The sequence below is a fragment of the Pygocentrus nattereri genome, chromosome 13 (genome assembly GCF_015220715.1).
Source record: "Pygocentrus nattereri isolate fPygNat1 chromosome 13, fPygNat1.pri, whole genome shotgun sequence".
In the NCBI taxonomy this organism is placed as follows: Eukaryota; Metazoa; Chordata; class Actinopteri; order Characiformes; family Serrasalmidae; genus Pygocentrus; species Pygocentrus nattereri.
In genome coordinates, this window is record NC_051223.1 from 19,624,686 (window position 1) to 19,640,583 (window position 15,898).

Below are 15,898 nucleotides of genomic sequence, written 5' to 3' on the forward strand. Positions count from 1 at the left end.
CCTGTTAGAAAGTCTGCTAGGACACAGCCTGTAAGTCATAATGAGCTACTTTCTGTACATGCTTTTTTGTGTGTAGGATATTGCTGACTTTCTTTTCTTAATACATTCATCCATGCTATTGATGGCTGCATTACTTGTACTGTGACTTGAGAAAACTCTTGTCCATATGCATGAAGTAGTTTAAAGTGCTTCATCATTCTCCTTTCTAGTGTGTGCAGTGTGCCCATGCCATCTAATGCTTCTGCATTACAAGTACATTTCCTTCCTAGAAGAAACCCCAGTTGACATGTTCTAGATGGCTTAAATTAATAGGAAGCCTGTGTTCATGTTTCATCAAAAAAAAAAAAAAAAAAAGATTTTTGGTGCAATTTTGTGCTGATAGGAGAGGGAAAAAGTGACACACTGTAATCATATCAGTGCTGCTTTGTCTTAAGTTGTGTTACTAATTAAGTAACTTTTCATTGTTGTTTATTTATTTATTTTTTAACAGTATTGTGGTCAAGATCTTTGGAGGTGAGTTCATGTCAGTACTGAGACCAAGACAAGACCAAGACCAGATTTTTAGTATATAATATTTAGGAATTTAGGGACCACTGAACATCAACAAATAAATAACACCCTGTTAAGCCATCATAGAAAGTGTAACGCGACAGAACTGACTGGACACTCACGGATTAAATGAGGAAAGGAGGCTTTTCTATTTGGTATGTGATCCAAACTAAGAAAATGGGTGCATGTCAAATGCAAAACAAGCCAAAAGCACAAAGAGGCAAACATAACAAAAACAGGCAAACATGATCCAAAAGGGCAAGGCATAAGATGATGTTCGTATGACAGACAAGACAGGTGCAATAGATTAGTGGCAAAGGGGATTGATGATTTGCTGTGGATGGTGGAAAAGTTCAGTTTCTAGTTTTGTCAGATGGAGGCATTGCACTCAGCTGGCCTTGAAAACATGTTTCAAGTTTATTTTACCCTGAGACTTCGGTATAAGACCAAGACCATTCATTTACAGTCTCAAGACTCAAGTAGTACAAATATATACTATACGTGTGTGTGTGTGTGTGTGTGTGTGTGTGTGTGTGTATATATATATATATATATATATATATATATGTGTGTGTGTATACACACACACAGTCACACACACACACATTAAAAGCCTGTAGCTTCTTTCTGCAGGGTGGCAATTCTGTCAGCTAAATAGAAATCTGTGTTGATGTTTTTAATTAATCTGATTAATTAAAATATATTCCCCATAATTTTGTTATCAGATAAATTGGACACTGTTGACTCTGTTTGTGAAATATTGTGAGTCTGTATTGAATTGCTAATGAACATTGGGAACTGAATTACAACCCCAATTCCAGTGAAGTTGGGACGTTGTGTAAAACAAATAAAAACAGAATACGATGATTTGCAAATCCTTTTCAACCTATATTCAATTGAATACACTACAAAGACAAGATATTTAATGTTCAAACGATTAAACTTTATTGTTTTTTGCAAATATTCACTCAATTTGAATTTGATGCCTGCAACACGGTCCAAAGAAGTTGGGACAGGGGCATGTTTACCGCTGTGTTACATCACCTTTCCTTTTAACAACACTCAATAAGTGTTTGGGAACTGAGGACACTAATTGTTGAAGCTTTGTAGGTGGGATTCTTTCCCATTCTTGCTTGATGTACAACTTCAGTTGCTCAACAGTCCGGGGTCTCCGTTGTCGTATTTTGCGCTTCATAATGCGCCACACATTTTCAATGGGAGACAGGTCTGGACTGCAGGCAGGCCAGTCTAGTACCCGCACTCTTTTACTACGAAGCCACGCTGTTGTAACACATGCAGAATGTGGCTTGGCATTGTCTTGCTGAAATAAGCAGGGACGTCCCTGAAAAAGACGTTGCTTGCATGGCAGCATATGTTGCTCCAAAACCTGTATGTACCTTTCAGCATTAATGGTGCCTTCACAGATGTGCAAGTTACTCATGCCATGGGCACTAACACACCCCCATACCATCAGAGGTGCTGGCTTTTGAACTTTGCGCTGATAACAATCCAGACAGTCCTTTTCCTCTTTGGCCCGGAGGACATGATGTCCATGATTTCCAAAAACAATCTGAAATGTGGACTCGTCAGACCACAGGACACTTTTCCACTCTGCGTCAGTCCATCTCAGATGAGCTCGGGCCCAGAGAAGCCGGCAGCATTTCTGGGTGTTGTTGATATATGGCTTTCGCTTTGCATGGCAGAGATTTAACTAGCACTTGTAGATGGAGCGACGAACTGTGTTCACTGACAGTGGTTTTCTAAATTCCTTGCAATTGCACGTTGAGAAATGTTGTTCTTAAACTGTTGGACTATTTGCTCATGCAGTTCTTCACAAAGTGGTGAACCTCGCCCCATCCTTGCTTGTGAACGACTGAGCCTTTCAGGGATGCTCCCTTTATACCCAATCATGACACTCACCTGTTTCCAGTTAACCTGTTCACCTGTGGAATGTTCCAAACAGGTGTTTTTTGAGCATCCCAGTCTTTTGTTGCCCCATTCCCAACTGCTTTGGAACGTGTTGCAGGCATCAAATTCAAATTGAGTGAATATTTGCAAAAAACAATGAAGTTTATCTATTTGAACATTAAATATCTTGTCTTTGTAGTGTATTCAATTGAATATAGGTTGATTTGCAAATCATTTGCAAATCATCGTATTCTGTTTTTATTTATGTTTTGCACAACGTCCCAACTTCTTTGGAATTGGGATTGTAGTAGTAAAAAGTAGCATTAAACACAATAATAATAATAATAGTAATAATAATAATAATAACAATAACAACAATAACACCAACTTTTATAAATGTTAACTTGCTAGCTCACCTATGAAGATAAAAATCCTGTTTGCTGTCGGTTTTGTAAGTCATATACTGCTATTGTGAAAAGAGGTTTAAAGCGTTCATATTCTTTCTATGGAATTACACATAAATTGTTTTCCAAAAAATGACATATAAATTGTATAAGGCGGTTGAGGAAGGATGGCTAATGTGGGCACAGCCTAAATTATTGGAATCTAAATACAGCATTTGAAATCAGTATTCCTACATTTATGTCTGAAATGTACTCGTGAATTTAAATATTTGTAATGTTAAACAAGAGGATTTCTCAAAATTGATCTGTGATTTTTAAAGGAATTGAATTTTTCTGGTGCTCGTTTTATAAGAGAAGTGAAAAAATGGATTTTAACTGCATAGAAAATTATACATTATTTCTTTATATGTATACATATGATAGTGGCTGTGATAAGCCTTGATGTATGTATCTCATTAATTAATGATGTATTAATGATGTATCTCATTAATAATGGGATGTGCATTACCTTTATTAAACTTTTGATCTTTATTGTCTTCACTTAGCTAGTATATAATGTGGTCTTGTCATGGGAGCTGAGCAGCAGAGTGCAAGAGGAAGAAAGCGAAATGACAGCATGTACTCTTGGCAGGAGAAGGCAGCACGGTCGCTTATGTAATTTGGCAGCTTTCAGGAACCATTTCCTTTCTTCCTTCTGCAAGTGAAAATGAACTCAAATCAAAGCATTCATGTTCTTTATGTTATGCAAGCAACATGTTCGGTGAATGAACAGATGGTGCAAAATTTTTCTGCCGAAGAATAACTTATATATATATATTGTCCTTTACATATGCCTTTCCTCTATAGATATCCCCTCAGTTGGTGCAGTCTTAGTTAAAATGTTCAGCTGACCTCAGAATAGCCCCACTTTAAGAAATCCTTAACCAGTAGAACATTTTGTTGTGTTCCTCAAGGGAGCTGAAATGTTTCCTTTGGCTCTTGCTGACTGAGGGCTTCTCAGTTTCACTTTTGAACATGTGCAGTGCTTCATCTGCTGATCCCAGCCATGACAGCAAAACAACAAAAAGTGGGAAAGATGAAGCAGCGTGCCAACTCGTGCAGATTTACAGCAGGGGCCAACCTGTTCTACTCAAGAGTCTTTTGCATCAGTTCTTTTGTATAATTTGGCAAAAAAGGACATTTTTTAGTATGCTTTACTTATTTCCACCAAGAGAAATGTAACCAACCAGGTCTCATGGGATATATACATACCTCTGACCACTTTTTTGCAGAGCCACAAACACCAGGTTGAATGTAACTGACTGACCCATCCTGCCCAAAAAATGCATTCTTTCATAGGAACTGTTGGACGAACGTACAGAATGCTGTCAAAAACCTCAGACAACATGATGAGAATTTGAAGTGCACAACTCATAACAGCTACATTTCGAGTGTGAATGGTCACACTTTTATAGATCAGGCATCGTTTATTTATTTATTTTCTTATTTATTTGCTTACCTGCGAAGGCTAGCTACGGTTGGCATGGTAGCAAATTTGTTGGACTTTCTAGCCTTGGGCTCCCGAGTAGCACAAGCATTGGCGCTGTTGTTGGCCGTCAGTCAATCCTCTGTGATGCCACAGCCATCTGCACAGTTGGTCTCATTCTCTCTGGATGAGTAGGAGGGCTGTCCCTCTCCCCCATCACTTATCAAAATGCTAGCCAGTGTGGCCGTCTGTTAGCTGACGTAACAGAATTGCTTAGTGGCAGCTTAAAAAGATACAATGTCTGGCTTTATGTGTCTCAGATGAAGCACATCCTGGCTTGGAAGCACTGTGTGACAGAAGACCTAGGTAGTTGTTGGAGTCAGTACATTGAAATGGATTTTTGCCAGTGTTCTGTACGTTACATGAAAAGACACATCTCTTGTCATTGGGTGGTACCCTAAAGGCTATATCTTCAGTGCATAATTTTACCATATTCCATTGCAGTTATATATTTAAAATTGCATTGATTCTATACACTCACTATACACACTGTGTTGATTTCAAGCTTTTTATTGTATTCTGTTTTAAAACATTTGATTAATAAAAGAAAAATCATATGCACTTTTCCTCTGAGAAAGACTATTAAGGTATGCAGTTGTACCTTTGAGGGCACATTTATATTGTTTGTACTTTGATGAACAAAGATGGACAGTATCTTTCTTCAGACAGTATAAAGCTTGTCCAACTTCACAACACTTGCTACTAAAGAGCACATTTGTGGGCACAGCATGGACAGGTGAATTTGGCCTGGCAGTCCAAGCTGTAGTAAACCGCTATAAGATAGAAGATCGGGTGAAATTGTCACTTAAAAGGAGTGCTTTTATACATCTCGGGGTCCTGTGGCTGGCTTTTTGTTGTCCTTCTAGATGGAGCATGGAGTTCGTAAAGAATCAGTGTTCACGTGGCTGCTCACAGCAGTCACACACATGTACCACTGCCCAGATGGCAAAGCAAGCCAAGCATACAAGAATAAAAAAGACAATCCAATGAAAAAAGCAAAAGGGTTCATGTTCTCAGACAGTTTTAGTACACGCTTGATTCACACTGCGAGGATTTAGGCTTTTCTTGTGGAAAAGGACAGAAATAACTCTTCTTGGATACTTCGGGACTTGGTGATTGATTGCTGTAGACACAAGTGAACTGTTAGGGGATGTGTTTTAAAGTCAGTTATCTAACAGGTGTACATGCAGACAGTTCTCTATTTTGGGATGTTCTGTGCCAAGTCACATGACTTAGATAGGATATGACACTTTTTTCAAGGATTTTGCTGTTTTGGTTGGTTATTAAACTGAGTGGTACCTAATGAAAAAAGTGATGTACTGAACATACCTGGATTCAGAAGGATTCAGTAATATCTATTAAAACATTCCCAAAAGTAAGTAGAAAAAAATAACATTCCTAGTCCTTGGGCAAGACTCCTAATGCTACAGTTCACTCTGGACAGGAGCATTTGCCAAATGCATAAATATAAATGCGGATGTGTTGATGTAATATAAGTTATTCTTGTGGAACGTGATGTACACATTAGAATCAAGTAAATTCAATGCACCACTTTTTTCCAGTGTACTGATTGAATGGTGACAAATGCCACTGCTCTCTACACATCATCACACTCACCTTGCAATCCATCCACCACACCAAGCTCCACAGCCCCCATTGCCTTTCCCATCCAGCCTCCATCCCAAAAGGCCCATCTCGCTCAAGTCAGACTCAGAAAGAAAGCGTGGTTCGCCTGCCATGATCTACCAGCATGATATTTCTGTGTATATGTGTGTGCTGTCTTGTTCCAGCTCTTGTTGTATGTACGTGAGGTGTGTGTGGCTCTTTGTTTGTGAGTGCTTCTCTGTGTGTCTTTTACCATGCCCTGCATTACTGGATTTGTCACATAAAGCTTTTGTTTTCCCTTCTTCTTTAGTCTCTCTTTGCCTGGACTCCTCAAGTTGCTGCTCTTTCCTCTTTCCATTCCGGTTTCTCTGATTCTTATCTGTGTTAGCAGGACAGCAGAGAATTTGGGACATCCAGCAGAGTCATGTTTGATTGTTCAGTTAATTTACCTTATTTTGTTACAGTTGGCTTTCGACTCAGTATGTGCTGGCGCACAGTGTAATGAGACAAGCAGTGTTGCGCACTGGTATTAGCATCAGTCTCATATTTTTCTAAAGGAATGTAGCTCGGCAGTGCAGCCAGTGGCCAGCAGACACTGACTCATGCTGTGATCAAACCACTGATTATGTATGTTGGTGGTGCAAAATCAGCCTCAAGACATCAGAAGAAAATGAAACAGTATTTGTCTGTCTGGTCTGTACAATTCAGTCATATGGCTGCTCTCATTTATTTATTCCTTCCTTTATTTAAAAATCCTCAGTGCTAAATTAAGTTTGGACAGTATGTGAAATAAAAACACATAAAAGAGAAAGCAGTGATGTTTAAATCCATTTTGATTTAAACAAAAGCAACTGTAGATATACAAGATATTTAATGTTCTACCTTACCAACTACCTTTACCTTACCTTATGTTCTTTTTTTTTTATACGCTCAGTCAGAAATTGATGACTGCAGCATGTTCCAAAAAAGTTAGGACAAGGGCATTTTAAGATGAAGAATGTTGAGAAATTGTCAAAAAAAACATCTTAAACAGGTGATGCAAGGGTAATAAAATTAATGACAAGGAGAGGGCTTGTCCTTTATGAGCAAGTATGGGTTGATACTTGCCAAAATAACTGGAGGAAAAATTTAAAAACAAGCAAAATAAATAAATGTGTGCCACGGAAAAAAACCAATAACAAAGTTATTGTCCTGTACAGTTGCGTAGCTGTAGGTTTGGCAAAATATTTTTAAAAACCTGTTTCCAAACAGGATCAGTTGGTTTCTTCAGCCTCCAAATGTTTATTAAGTGCTTTTAACATGAAAGGAGGTATACCACAGTGGTAAACAAGCTCCTCTTCCAACTTTTTTTTGGAACATGTTGTAGGAATCACATTTAGAATGAGCATGTATTTAAAAAAGAAAAAAAAAAGTTTTGTTTTACAAGGTAAAACAATAAATCGTGTTTTTCTACTGTTTTTGGTTTAATACAGGTCAAACAGAGTTTATTAATCGCTGCTTTCTGTTTTCATTTCACATACTGTCCCAACTCTTTTGGATTTGAGGATTGTATTTAGACACATTTTGTCATTCAACACAGGCTTCAGTGTTTTTTTTTTCCTGCAGTTGTTCTGTCAGACAGTCTCCTCACGGCTCATTTCACTTTCGCCACTGTGGTCTTTCTCCACTCACTGGTGCACTTTGTCAAGCACAGCTCCAAAAGTGTTTGCCAGCCTGATCATGAACAATGAGCATCAGCTCACTTTCACATACGGCCAACGCCTCACGAACATCCCCCATTCGACCGCTGTGCCATGTGCAGTGTGCATAGCAAAGGTTTACTGTTGGTGTAGTCGTTACACTGAGAAGAATTACCGTGGTGTTTAGTGTGTAAACACAAAGCATTCATAAAACTCATAATGAACAAAAGAACTAGGACAGTCTCTTTTTTGAAGGGTATAAATCACCAAAAGCATTCATACAACCATTATAAGCTGACAGTGGTGTTTATTTCATTGTCTTTGGTGTTTTGTGTATGATAGTCATAATGATACATCACAGTGTGTCTGTATTTCCCAACTGTCCAAACTCCTGAGGTACAGGCTGAAATGAACAGCATCTCAGTAGATGCATCTCTTGTGATTGTGTTCATTATAAAGGCCCTGGACCTCTATTAGCTTCATTTCGATTGATTTCCTTTCTGAAAAGCATGCAGGCAGTTTGCCGAGTGTTATCCTTATGGACCAATCTGTGTATATTAGTGCCAAATTTGTTTTTATTGGAAGTGAAATCCACTTTTTTCCCTGAGGTCCATGGTCTCTGGTTTCAGCAGATTTGGGTTTGGGTTGAATATTCTCTTACTGCATGTGAAGACACCAGAGGCACCACAAGTTCTATGTATTGAAACAAGCATGAGTTTATAGGCCTGAAAAGAAAGGTCCCGTATCCTAAGGCTTTATGGGTATTGCACTGAATTACAGCCAATCATAGCAAGACATTTGTGCATAACAGCAGTGTATTATTGATGGATGACCTAAGTCTTGTGGCTTATGCTCCAGCATAGTACACTGCTGTTTATCATTCATCCAAGAAACTTCAATTGCCTGACCCAAATATCTGGCCATGGCACTTGAAAAATATTGAAATGAAATTGGAATGGGATAAAACTGCCATCTAAGCAAAGAATGTCTCATTAAATCATAGTCATGGTATCATTAGCCCGTGCCACAAAAATAGAGACATAGATGGAGAGGTCCAAGAGTCATGGTCCTCACCACTACTTCATTCTTCTCGTGCTGGTTAAAAATAGTCTCAGTCCATTTTCCCCCTCTACTTCAAATCCCCTTAAAGCTGATTTGGCTGATACTTATGTGGCCGTTCACTTTGAAGCATTGCTATGGCATGACATCAGAGTGGCACTGCTGCCAAAAGGAACCCAAAGTTCAATCCATTTTCCATACGCAGCATGCCAAGCTTCTCACTCTCTCCCTCAGGAGAGTGGGAGCAAGAACTTGGGGTTATGGAGGGTAATTTGGCTCCTCACACCTCCATTCCCCTCCATCAGAATTCTTTGGGCAACAGAATGGCAGTCTCGCACGCCAGCCGATCTTCTGTTTTTAACTTAGTGCAGTGCTCATTAGCCGTGAGCAAGCTGATTACCGTGAGAGCTCTCCCTCTATACTGTAGAGGCTTTATTCTGTCTTAACTCTCAGAAGTCGCTGTTATTAAAAGAAAGCATGATGTGATTTGGTGTTAATTGTTTCTGACTCATAGTTCACTTAAATAAGTGGAGAAATTCTGTTGAAAGTACGGATTCTAAACTACTGATATCACATGTGTTCGTAGATGAAAGACATACATATACTTTTTTTGTGATTTCTTGAAACAAATGGACATGCATGTGCTCAAATGTTTGAATGTAAAATGTAATATGAAGGGTTTCGTTCCAAAACGCATTACAGACCTCACTCAGAAAAGGAAGCAGTGGGCTTATTTGACTTACATACTGAAAATAAGGTTTAGCTACTACAAACTTAGTTTTGAAATTTTTTGATCTGAAGCAAATTCCATTCTGAAGAAAAGGAAATACAAATTATGCTAAAGTATTTCAATTTTGTTCAATCAACAACTGAAATTTATTTTGAGGTTGCAAAATCTGAGATGTATGTTCTATTTGAGAGGAAATAAATGGCATAACTAAATAAATTTAGAGTGAGACTTTCCTTTTTTTAATGATATATATTGTCAGAATTAGGCATTACACTCACACACACACACACACACACATACACAAACACGAACACACACACACACAAACACGAACACACACACACACACACACAAAGTAATATGAATACTATATTATGATTAATACTTCCTTTACTGGAGGAATAAAAATGTGTTTTCCGTGACACATCAGCTGTTATTCTTTTCAAAAACTCATTACTTCCAAATTGGTACAAAAGGAATCACAGCGTTTTGGAATGGAAACTCTTCATATGTAATTATATATTTGCCTTAAGCCTTTTGATGTAGCACAACAACAATAAAAGCTTTGTTGTGCAACTATGTCATTAAATCTATAATTGTCTAACTATATTTGAATAATATAGTAATATGACAGAAATAACCCCTTAGACTTCTGAGAGTTAACCAACGAACAGAATACAGATTCTGTTTACTCAAAAATAGAATAGAAGCCTGCAGTTTATTCCATTTGGTTTTTATTCAGGGCAATAAACTCCTACAGCATGTTTTATTAGTTGAAAGAAAGAGGGGGAGAGCTTCTCACTGAGAGCGATGAGAGGGAGGCAGAGGAACTGTGGGGTCATATGGGAGCGGATCTCTTCAGAAGCAGCCAGGTGTACCTGGAAACAGTAAACAGTCCCCAGCCCACAGCCACCATGCCCTGCTTTAGAACTGTCTCAGTAATCGAGCACCCCAGAACTGGAGCAGTCTGCGCTCCATGGCTGCCTGTCCCTTTGGAATTGTAGCACAACTGAACAGATGAAGCTAAAATGCCCAGGTTTAGGCAAACCACTCCAGTGCTGCTTTATTCCATAAGGTCCGTGCCATTCTTGAAAAAAAGAGAGGAAAAGTTTTTTTTTTCTTTTTTGCCAAGGCAGATCGTCTCACATTCATAAGTTGCAAATTATGAAACTCTGTTAATGTCAAGTCAGCGCATTTAAGAGCACAAGAAACGTGGCTCCAATTAGACAGTGCTAAAGCCAGATCCCATACTGTGATCCTGTGATAATTAGGCACAGCATTGGTCTAGCTGGCATCCTGTCCCAAGACTTCAACAGTCTAATATACAGTCTTCAAATGCATTGCACAATAACAGGCATTTTTAGATTGTCTTTGCCAGTTAGTTAAAGGAATGCTCTGGCATTTACTAACCTGATCTCTATCTGTTGCACCTGTAGCTGTTTGTTCAGTTATCACAGATGATAATGTTGATGCACTTCCCTGTGCCTAAAAAAAGAGAAAATCTTTTGACTCTGTTACAAATAACAGAAGCCAATCAGCAGTTGCTGAATTAATGTGAAATCTTCGTTAATGTCATTAGTGTTCTACACTGAAAAAAAAGATGCTTTCAACTCACATGATTCATGTGTGTAAAGTGGTTTCACGTGAATAAAAATTTATGCCAAATATGTAAACCGTAAGACAGCAAGAATGTTGATTTAACACGTTTTATTCATGTGTGACCACTTGGCACATTTGAATCACATAAATTCAAACCATTTTTTCAGTGTACAAAAGCTATAAATCTTTGTAACTCTTTCTTTCAGAGAATCTCTGGGAATTGGTTACCAGTGTCACGGTGTTGGTGGAGTTTTTCATAGGTTCCTGCTCGTGCATGGACACTAGTCAAACTCAAGTGAATGTAACCATTACTGCTTTTGTAATGTGTTAAAAAAAGTGTTGCTTTTTTTTTACAAAAAAAGTTAAAAAATTAAGAAGAACAGCTGTGACTTTCTGACTTTCTCTAATGCCTATTTAATATCTAGAGCAGGGATACCCATTATCTTTTTCCTTTTTCTTTTTCTTTTGTCTTGCTGGTGCAGTTTTACTACACTGTACTATACTTCTTTTCTAAAAGTACTTAAAAATGCAATTCTTATTAAATAATAAATTAATTCATAAACAGAACAAAAAGTTTGTTCTCTCATTGGGTGAGGAGAGTTGAAGTAGCTTTCTGTTGGGCCTAATCAAATGTCCTCAAGGGCCAGGTTTGGTCAACCCTGTTCTAGATTATAATCTAAGGAGTGTATTATTTTATGTAGACATATTTCAAAATGTTTAATTCCAGAATTCAAAAACTGTCCATTAGCTTCTATTATAAGTGAGTTCTGAACCAGAGGATTTTCTGGCTCAGTACAGGGAAGAGTGTGCATTATTGTCTGTGGACACTGACAATGTTACACTTTACTGCAAGGCAGTGTTCATAAGGCTATATGATGCCTGCATAAGCTTGTCATGACAACTGACAGGTTGCAGATCAGGCATCTTGTTCCAGCACATACCGCAAATGCTTGATCGGACTGAGACCTGGGAAATTCGTGTGCCTGGAAAACACCATGAATGCTTCATCACGTTCTTCAAACCATTGCCAAACAATGTGTGCATTATGGCAAGATGTGTTATCCTATTGAAAAAATAGATGAAAACACCATTGCAAGGTGTGCCTGGACCCAAGGTTTCCCAGCAGTGCATCACACTCCCTGTGCTGTCTTGTCTTCTGTCCACAGTGCATCCTGGTGCCATCACTTCTCCAGGTCATGGCACACAAGTATCCAGCCACCCACATGATATAAGATAAAATGGGGCTCATCATGTCAGGAGACCTTCTTCCATTGCTCCAAGATCCAGTTCTGGTGCTCTTATGCTCATTGTAGATGCTTTAAGTGATGGACAGGGGTTAGCCTGGGCACCCTGACCAATCAGTGGCTGCACACCCAGTACACAGCAGGGTGTGATGCATTATGTGTTGTGACACATTCTTCCCAGAACCATCTATAAAAATTGATGTGACTTGTGCCACAGGAACCTTTCTGTCAGTTTGGATCAGATGGGATAGCCTTTGTTGCCCTCGTGCCTCAATGAGCCTTTAGCACCCCAGTTTAACCACCGCTCTTGGTAGGGACTCGCCACTGCTGACCGGGAGTGCCAGTGACCAGTCATCTGGTCATAATGATGTATGGTGTCTGAATCATGCAGGTCTTCCTGTCTGCCCATTCCTCCTGTGTCCAGAATCTCGGCTATGAGAATTTACATAGCATCTTATATATCCCAGACCTTGCTGTGCACTGATGATATGAGATAATGGTTATTCACTTCAATTGTTAGTGATTAAAATGGTTTGGTTTATCTGTGATTATCACAGTGACACAATGCTGGTGATAGCTTGACTCTTATAAAAGATAAAATGAAACTTTATCTTAGGGCCATAGAAAATGCTTACTGTTGTTCATCTAGTCTGACTTAGCTATGACATGTAATCAGCATTAGTCATTAATGTAATGTCAGAAAAACATCAAGGTCACAATGACATATATGTTAATGTCACCTTTCTCAGCTTCATGACACGTGACACCTATTGGAATATGTTTATAAATGTTTATGGAGGTCTTTGTCACTTGTCACAAAGGTCTTATGAGCACTGCCCTATAGTAAAGTGTTACTAAGTCTAGGTTGAAAACATTGGATTATTCCTTTTATGGCAGCTTTGACATGCTGAAAAGCTTGTCTCCCAGTGATAGTGAGGGCCTTTGTATCTTGTCCTCTGCTGCCAATTAGTTCAAGTGCAAAGGCTGAGCAGGCTGGAACTGGCTCTAGTCCATGAAGCCATACCAGAAGCCACTTTCTCCTGTCCTATAAAGCCCCATGCGGCAATACTGCACAGACAGTGATCTATGTATATATAAAGTACATGTAATTGTGTGTCCATTCAAGCGCATGACAATTCACGAGTGTCCTGACCCAAAGCCTGCCCATTATATCCTCAATGTAAACCGGTTCCAAATTGCTGAGGCTCACATGTACCATCCAGAGGGGAGCAGCTATATGATTAAGGGACTAGTGCTGATGTGGCATCTTTCAAAAAAAAAAAAACGTCAGCGCACTGCACCTGTTCCTCCAGTGCGGGGGGCAGCCGGTGCCAGGGCTTTGGGGACAGGCTGTTTAATGGGCTGACAGGACCACAGGGAACACAGCTGCTGCCTGCAGCCCTCGACTGTGTGCTGAAGTGATAAGCCCCCCCTTCCTTGACCCATCCCGCTGCTCTGCCAGAAACTCCATGTCTCCCTTCATCCCTTCCTCATCCTCGTCCAGAGGATCCAGAACAACAGAGGCAACAAAGCAACAGCAGCCTGCATTTCAATATGCCTTAGATGCTTATTCAACAGCATGTGTCTGTTTTTTTTTTTTGGAATTTCTTTGGGGAATTCTTGTGTTTATTTTGGAAATGATAACAATGTGAACGCTCTTTTTCGGTTTTTGGTTGATGTGGGTTGTTTTTGTTTTTGTCTTTTTTTATTTTTGTTTGGCAAAGAATACTGATATTCAGAAGAATGAGAGGAAGACGTCTAAAATCGAAGTGTCTTCTAAGGTCCCAGGAATAGAAACACAGGATAATAAGCTCCTGAAATCTTCCTCTGGCTCACATTTGGAAAACCTTCAAGGGGAGATTTAGTGTACATGTGTCTCAAGAGAGCTTATTAGAATAATTGTGACACAAAGGAAGACTGTGTGTTGATGAGATGGCACCTGACAGCCGGCTATGAGTGAGCAGGTTTGAGGCAGTGTGGCCCTGTAGGCCACTCTGATGCCCTTGACTCTGCAGATGAGGATTGCAGCAGGACGTTTTCCTCTCTTTCTTGCTATAATCATGGAGCTATATTTGTTCTAGTGCTTCTCTTTATATTCTTTCCCCTCCTTCCTTTTGGCTTTTGCTGCTATGGGCATGTGTGTGTCTATGTGTGTGTGTGTGTGTGTGTGTGTGTGTGTCTGTGTGTCTGTGTGTGTGTTTCTGCTTTACTGGTGCTTGTGTAAGTATTGTTATCTCTTGCTTGCCTCCCCGTCCTGATGGTTCTTCATCGTAGAAGCTCAGAGTAAGCCATACTACTCGGACTACTCCCCAACTCGACGTCTCATCCACAAGATGTGCACCAGCCACTACCTGGACCTATTCATCACCATCGTCATCGGCCTCAACGTCATCACCATGTCCATGGAGCACTACCAGCAGCCCAGGGTAGGTATTCTCACTTCAGTCAAACGTGTACCTGAATAAGAAATATTATATCAACACAGCCGTGTTGATATACAGTACTGTGCAAAGGTCAGAGATCAACCTTTATTCATTAAATTTCCAATCAAAATGGAATGTAACATGTGTCCACCCCTCAATTTTTAATTTTTGGGAGGCCTGCTTTCATTTTTCAAAGAAATCTGCAGGGACAGTTTTCCACACTTCAGAAGTTCTGTCTTAGTAGCTGGATATATTTCCTGCTTCTCACAATCCAATCCTAAACACAGTCAAAGATGTCAAGGTATGGACGCTGGGGTGGTCGGTCCATTTGTTCTAAAAACCCCAGAAGCTTCTTTGTTTGTTTGATTTTTTTATTTCCTTTTTTTATTAATGGCTTCTTGACAGCTATACATCCTTCACACCCACAAAACCAATTTTCACATCTGAAGCAAGAGTGGAGCTTGATTTTCTCCTAAAGATGAAAGCCTTAAGTACTATTTAAATGATGGTGACAGGTTTGGTGGTTTACCAGGTCTTGCATGGTCTTTTTCCCATTTTCTCTGTATCTTCTTACTTATTTATTTATTTGCATATAGTAGGGGCAGTCGTGGGCTGGAGGTTAGGGAACCAGCCTTGCGACCAGAATGTCGCTAGTTCAATTCCATGAGCCGACAGTACATGACTGAGGTGCCCCTGAGCGAAGCACCTAGCCCCCAACTGCTCCCCGGGCGCTGTAGACAGGGCTGCCCACCGCTCCGGGCAAGTGTGCTCACTGCCCTCTAGTTTGTCATCACTAGTGTTTGTGTGGTATTTCACTGCACGGATGGGTTAGACTGCAGAGGTAAAATTTCCCCATTGTGGGACTAATAAGGGTCAATTATACATTGTTTTTAACTTTTGTTATGAAACTCCTATTTTTCACTTATTTGTGCAGGTCTTATATTTAATCTCCTCAGAAATATCTACTGAAAAATCTTGTACTTATAACTTGTATTTAATAGTCTAAAATGAGTATAAGTTAAATAAATGAAAGATCATCTCTGACTTTTGCACAATACTGCATGTTAGGTAAATTCAATGCTTCACTTCTTTTTAGTACTCAGCACAGCTCATTGAGAATATTTTATTGTTCTGGAAGAATGGCCCCTCTTGCATAACTGCTAATGGTCACTT

The 15,898-nt window shown here is 39.5% G+C and overlaps 1 protein-coding gene across 14 annotated transcripts in view; it reads left to right on the forward strand.

Moving 5' to 3' along the window:
- cacna1g (calcium channel, voltage-dependent, T type, alpha 1G subunit) overlaps window positions 1-15,898 on the forward strand; it is a 322,261-nt gene that overhangs the window by 269,028 nt on the left and 37,335 nt on the right. For all 14 annotated transcript variants that reach the window (XM_017695914.2, XM_017695912.2, XM_017695906.2 and 11 more), the window contains one exon: window positions 14,577-14,728. In XM_017695914.2, the coding sequence (XP_017551403.2) occupies window positions 14,577-14,728 (152 nt within the window). The remainder of the gene's footprint in view (window positions 1-14,576; window positions 14,729-15,898) is intronic.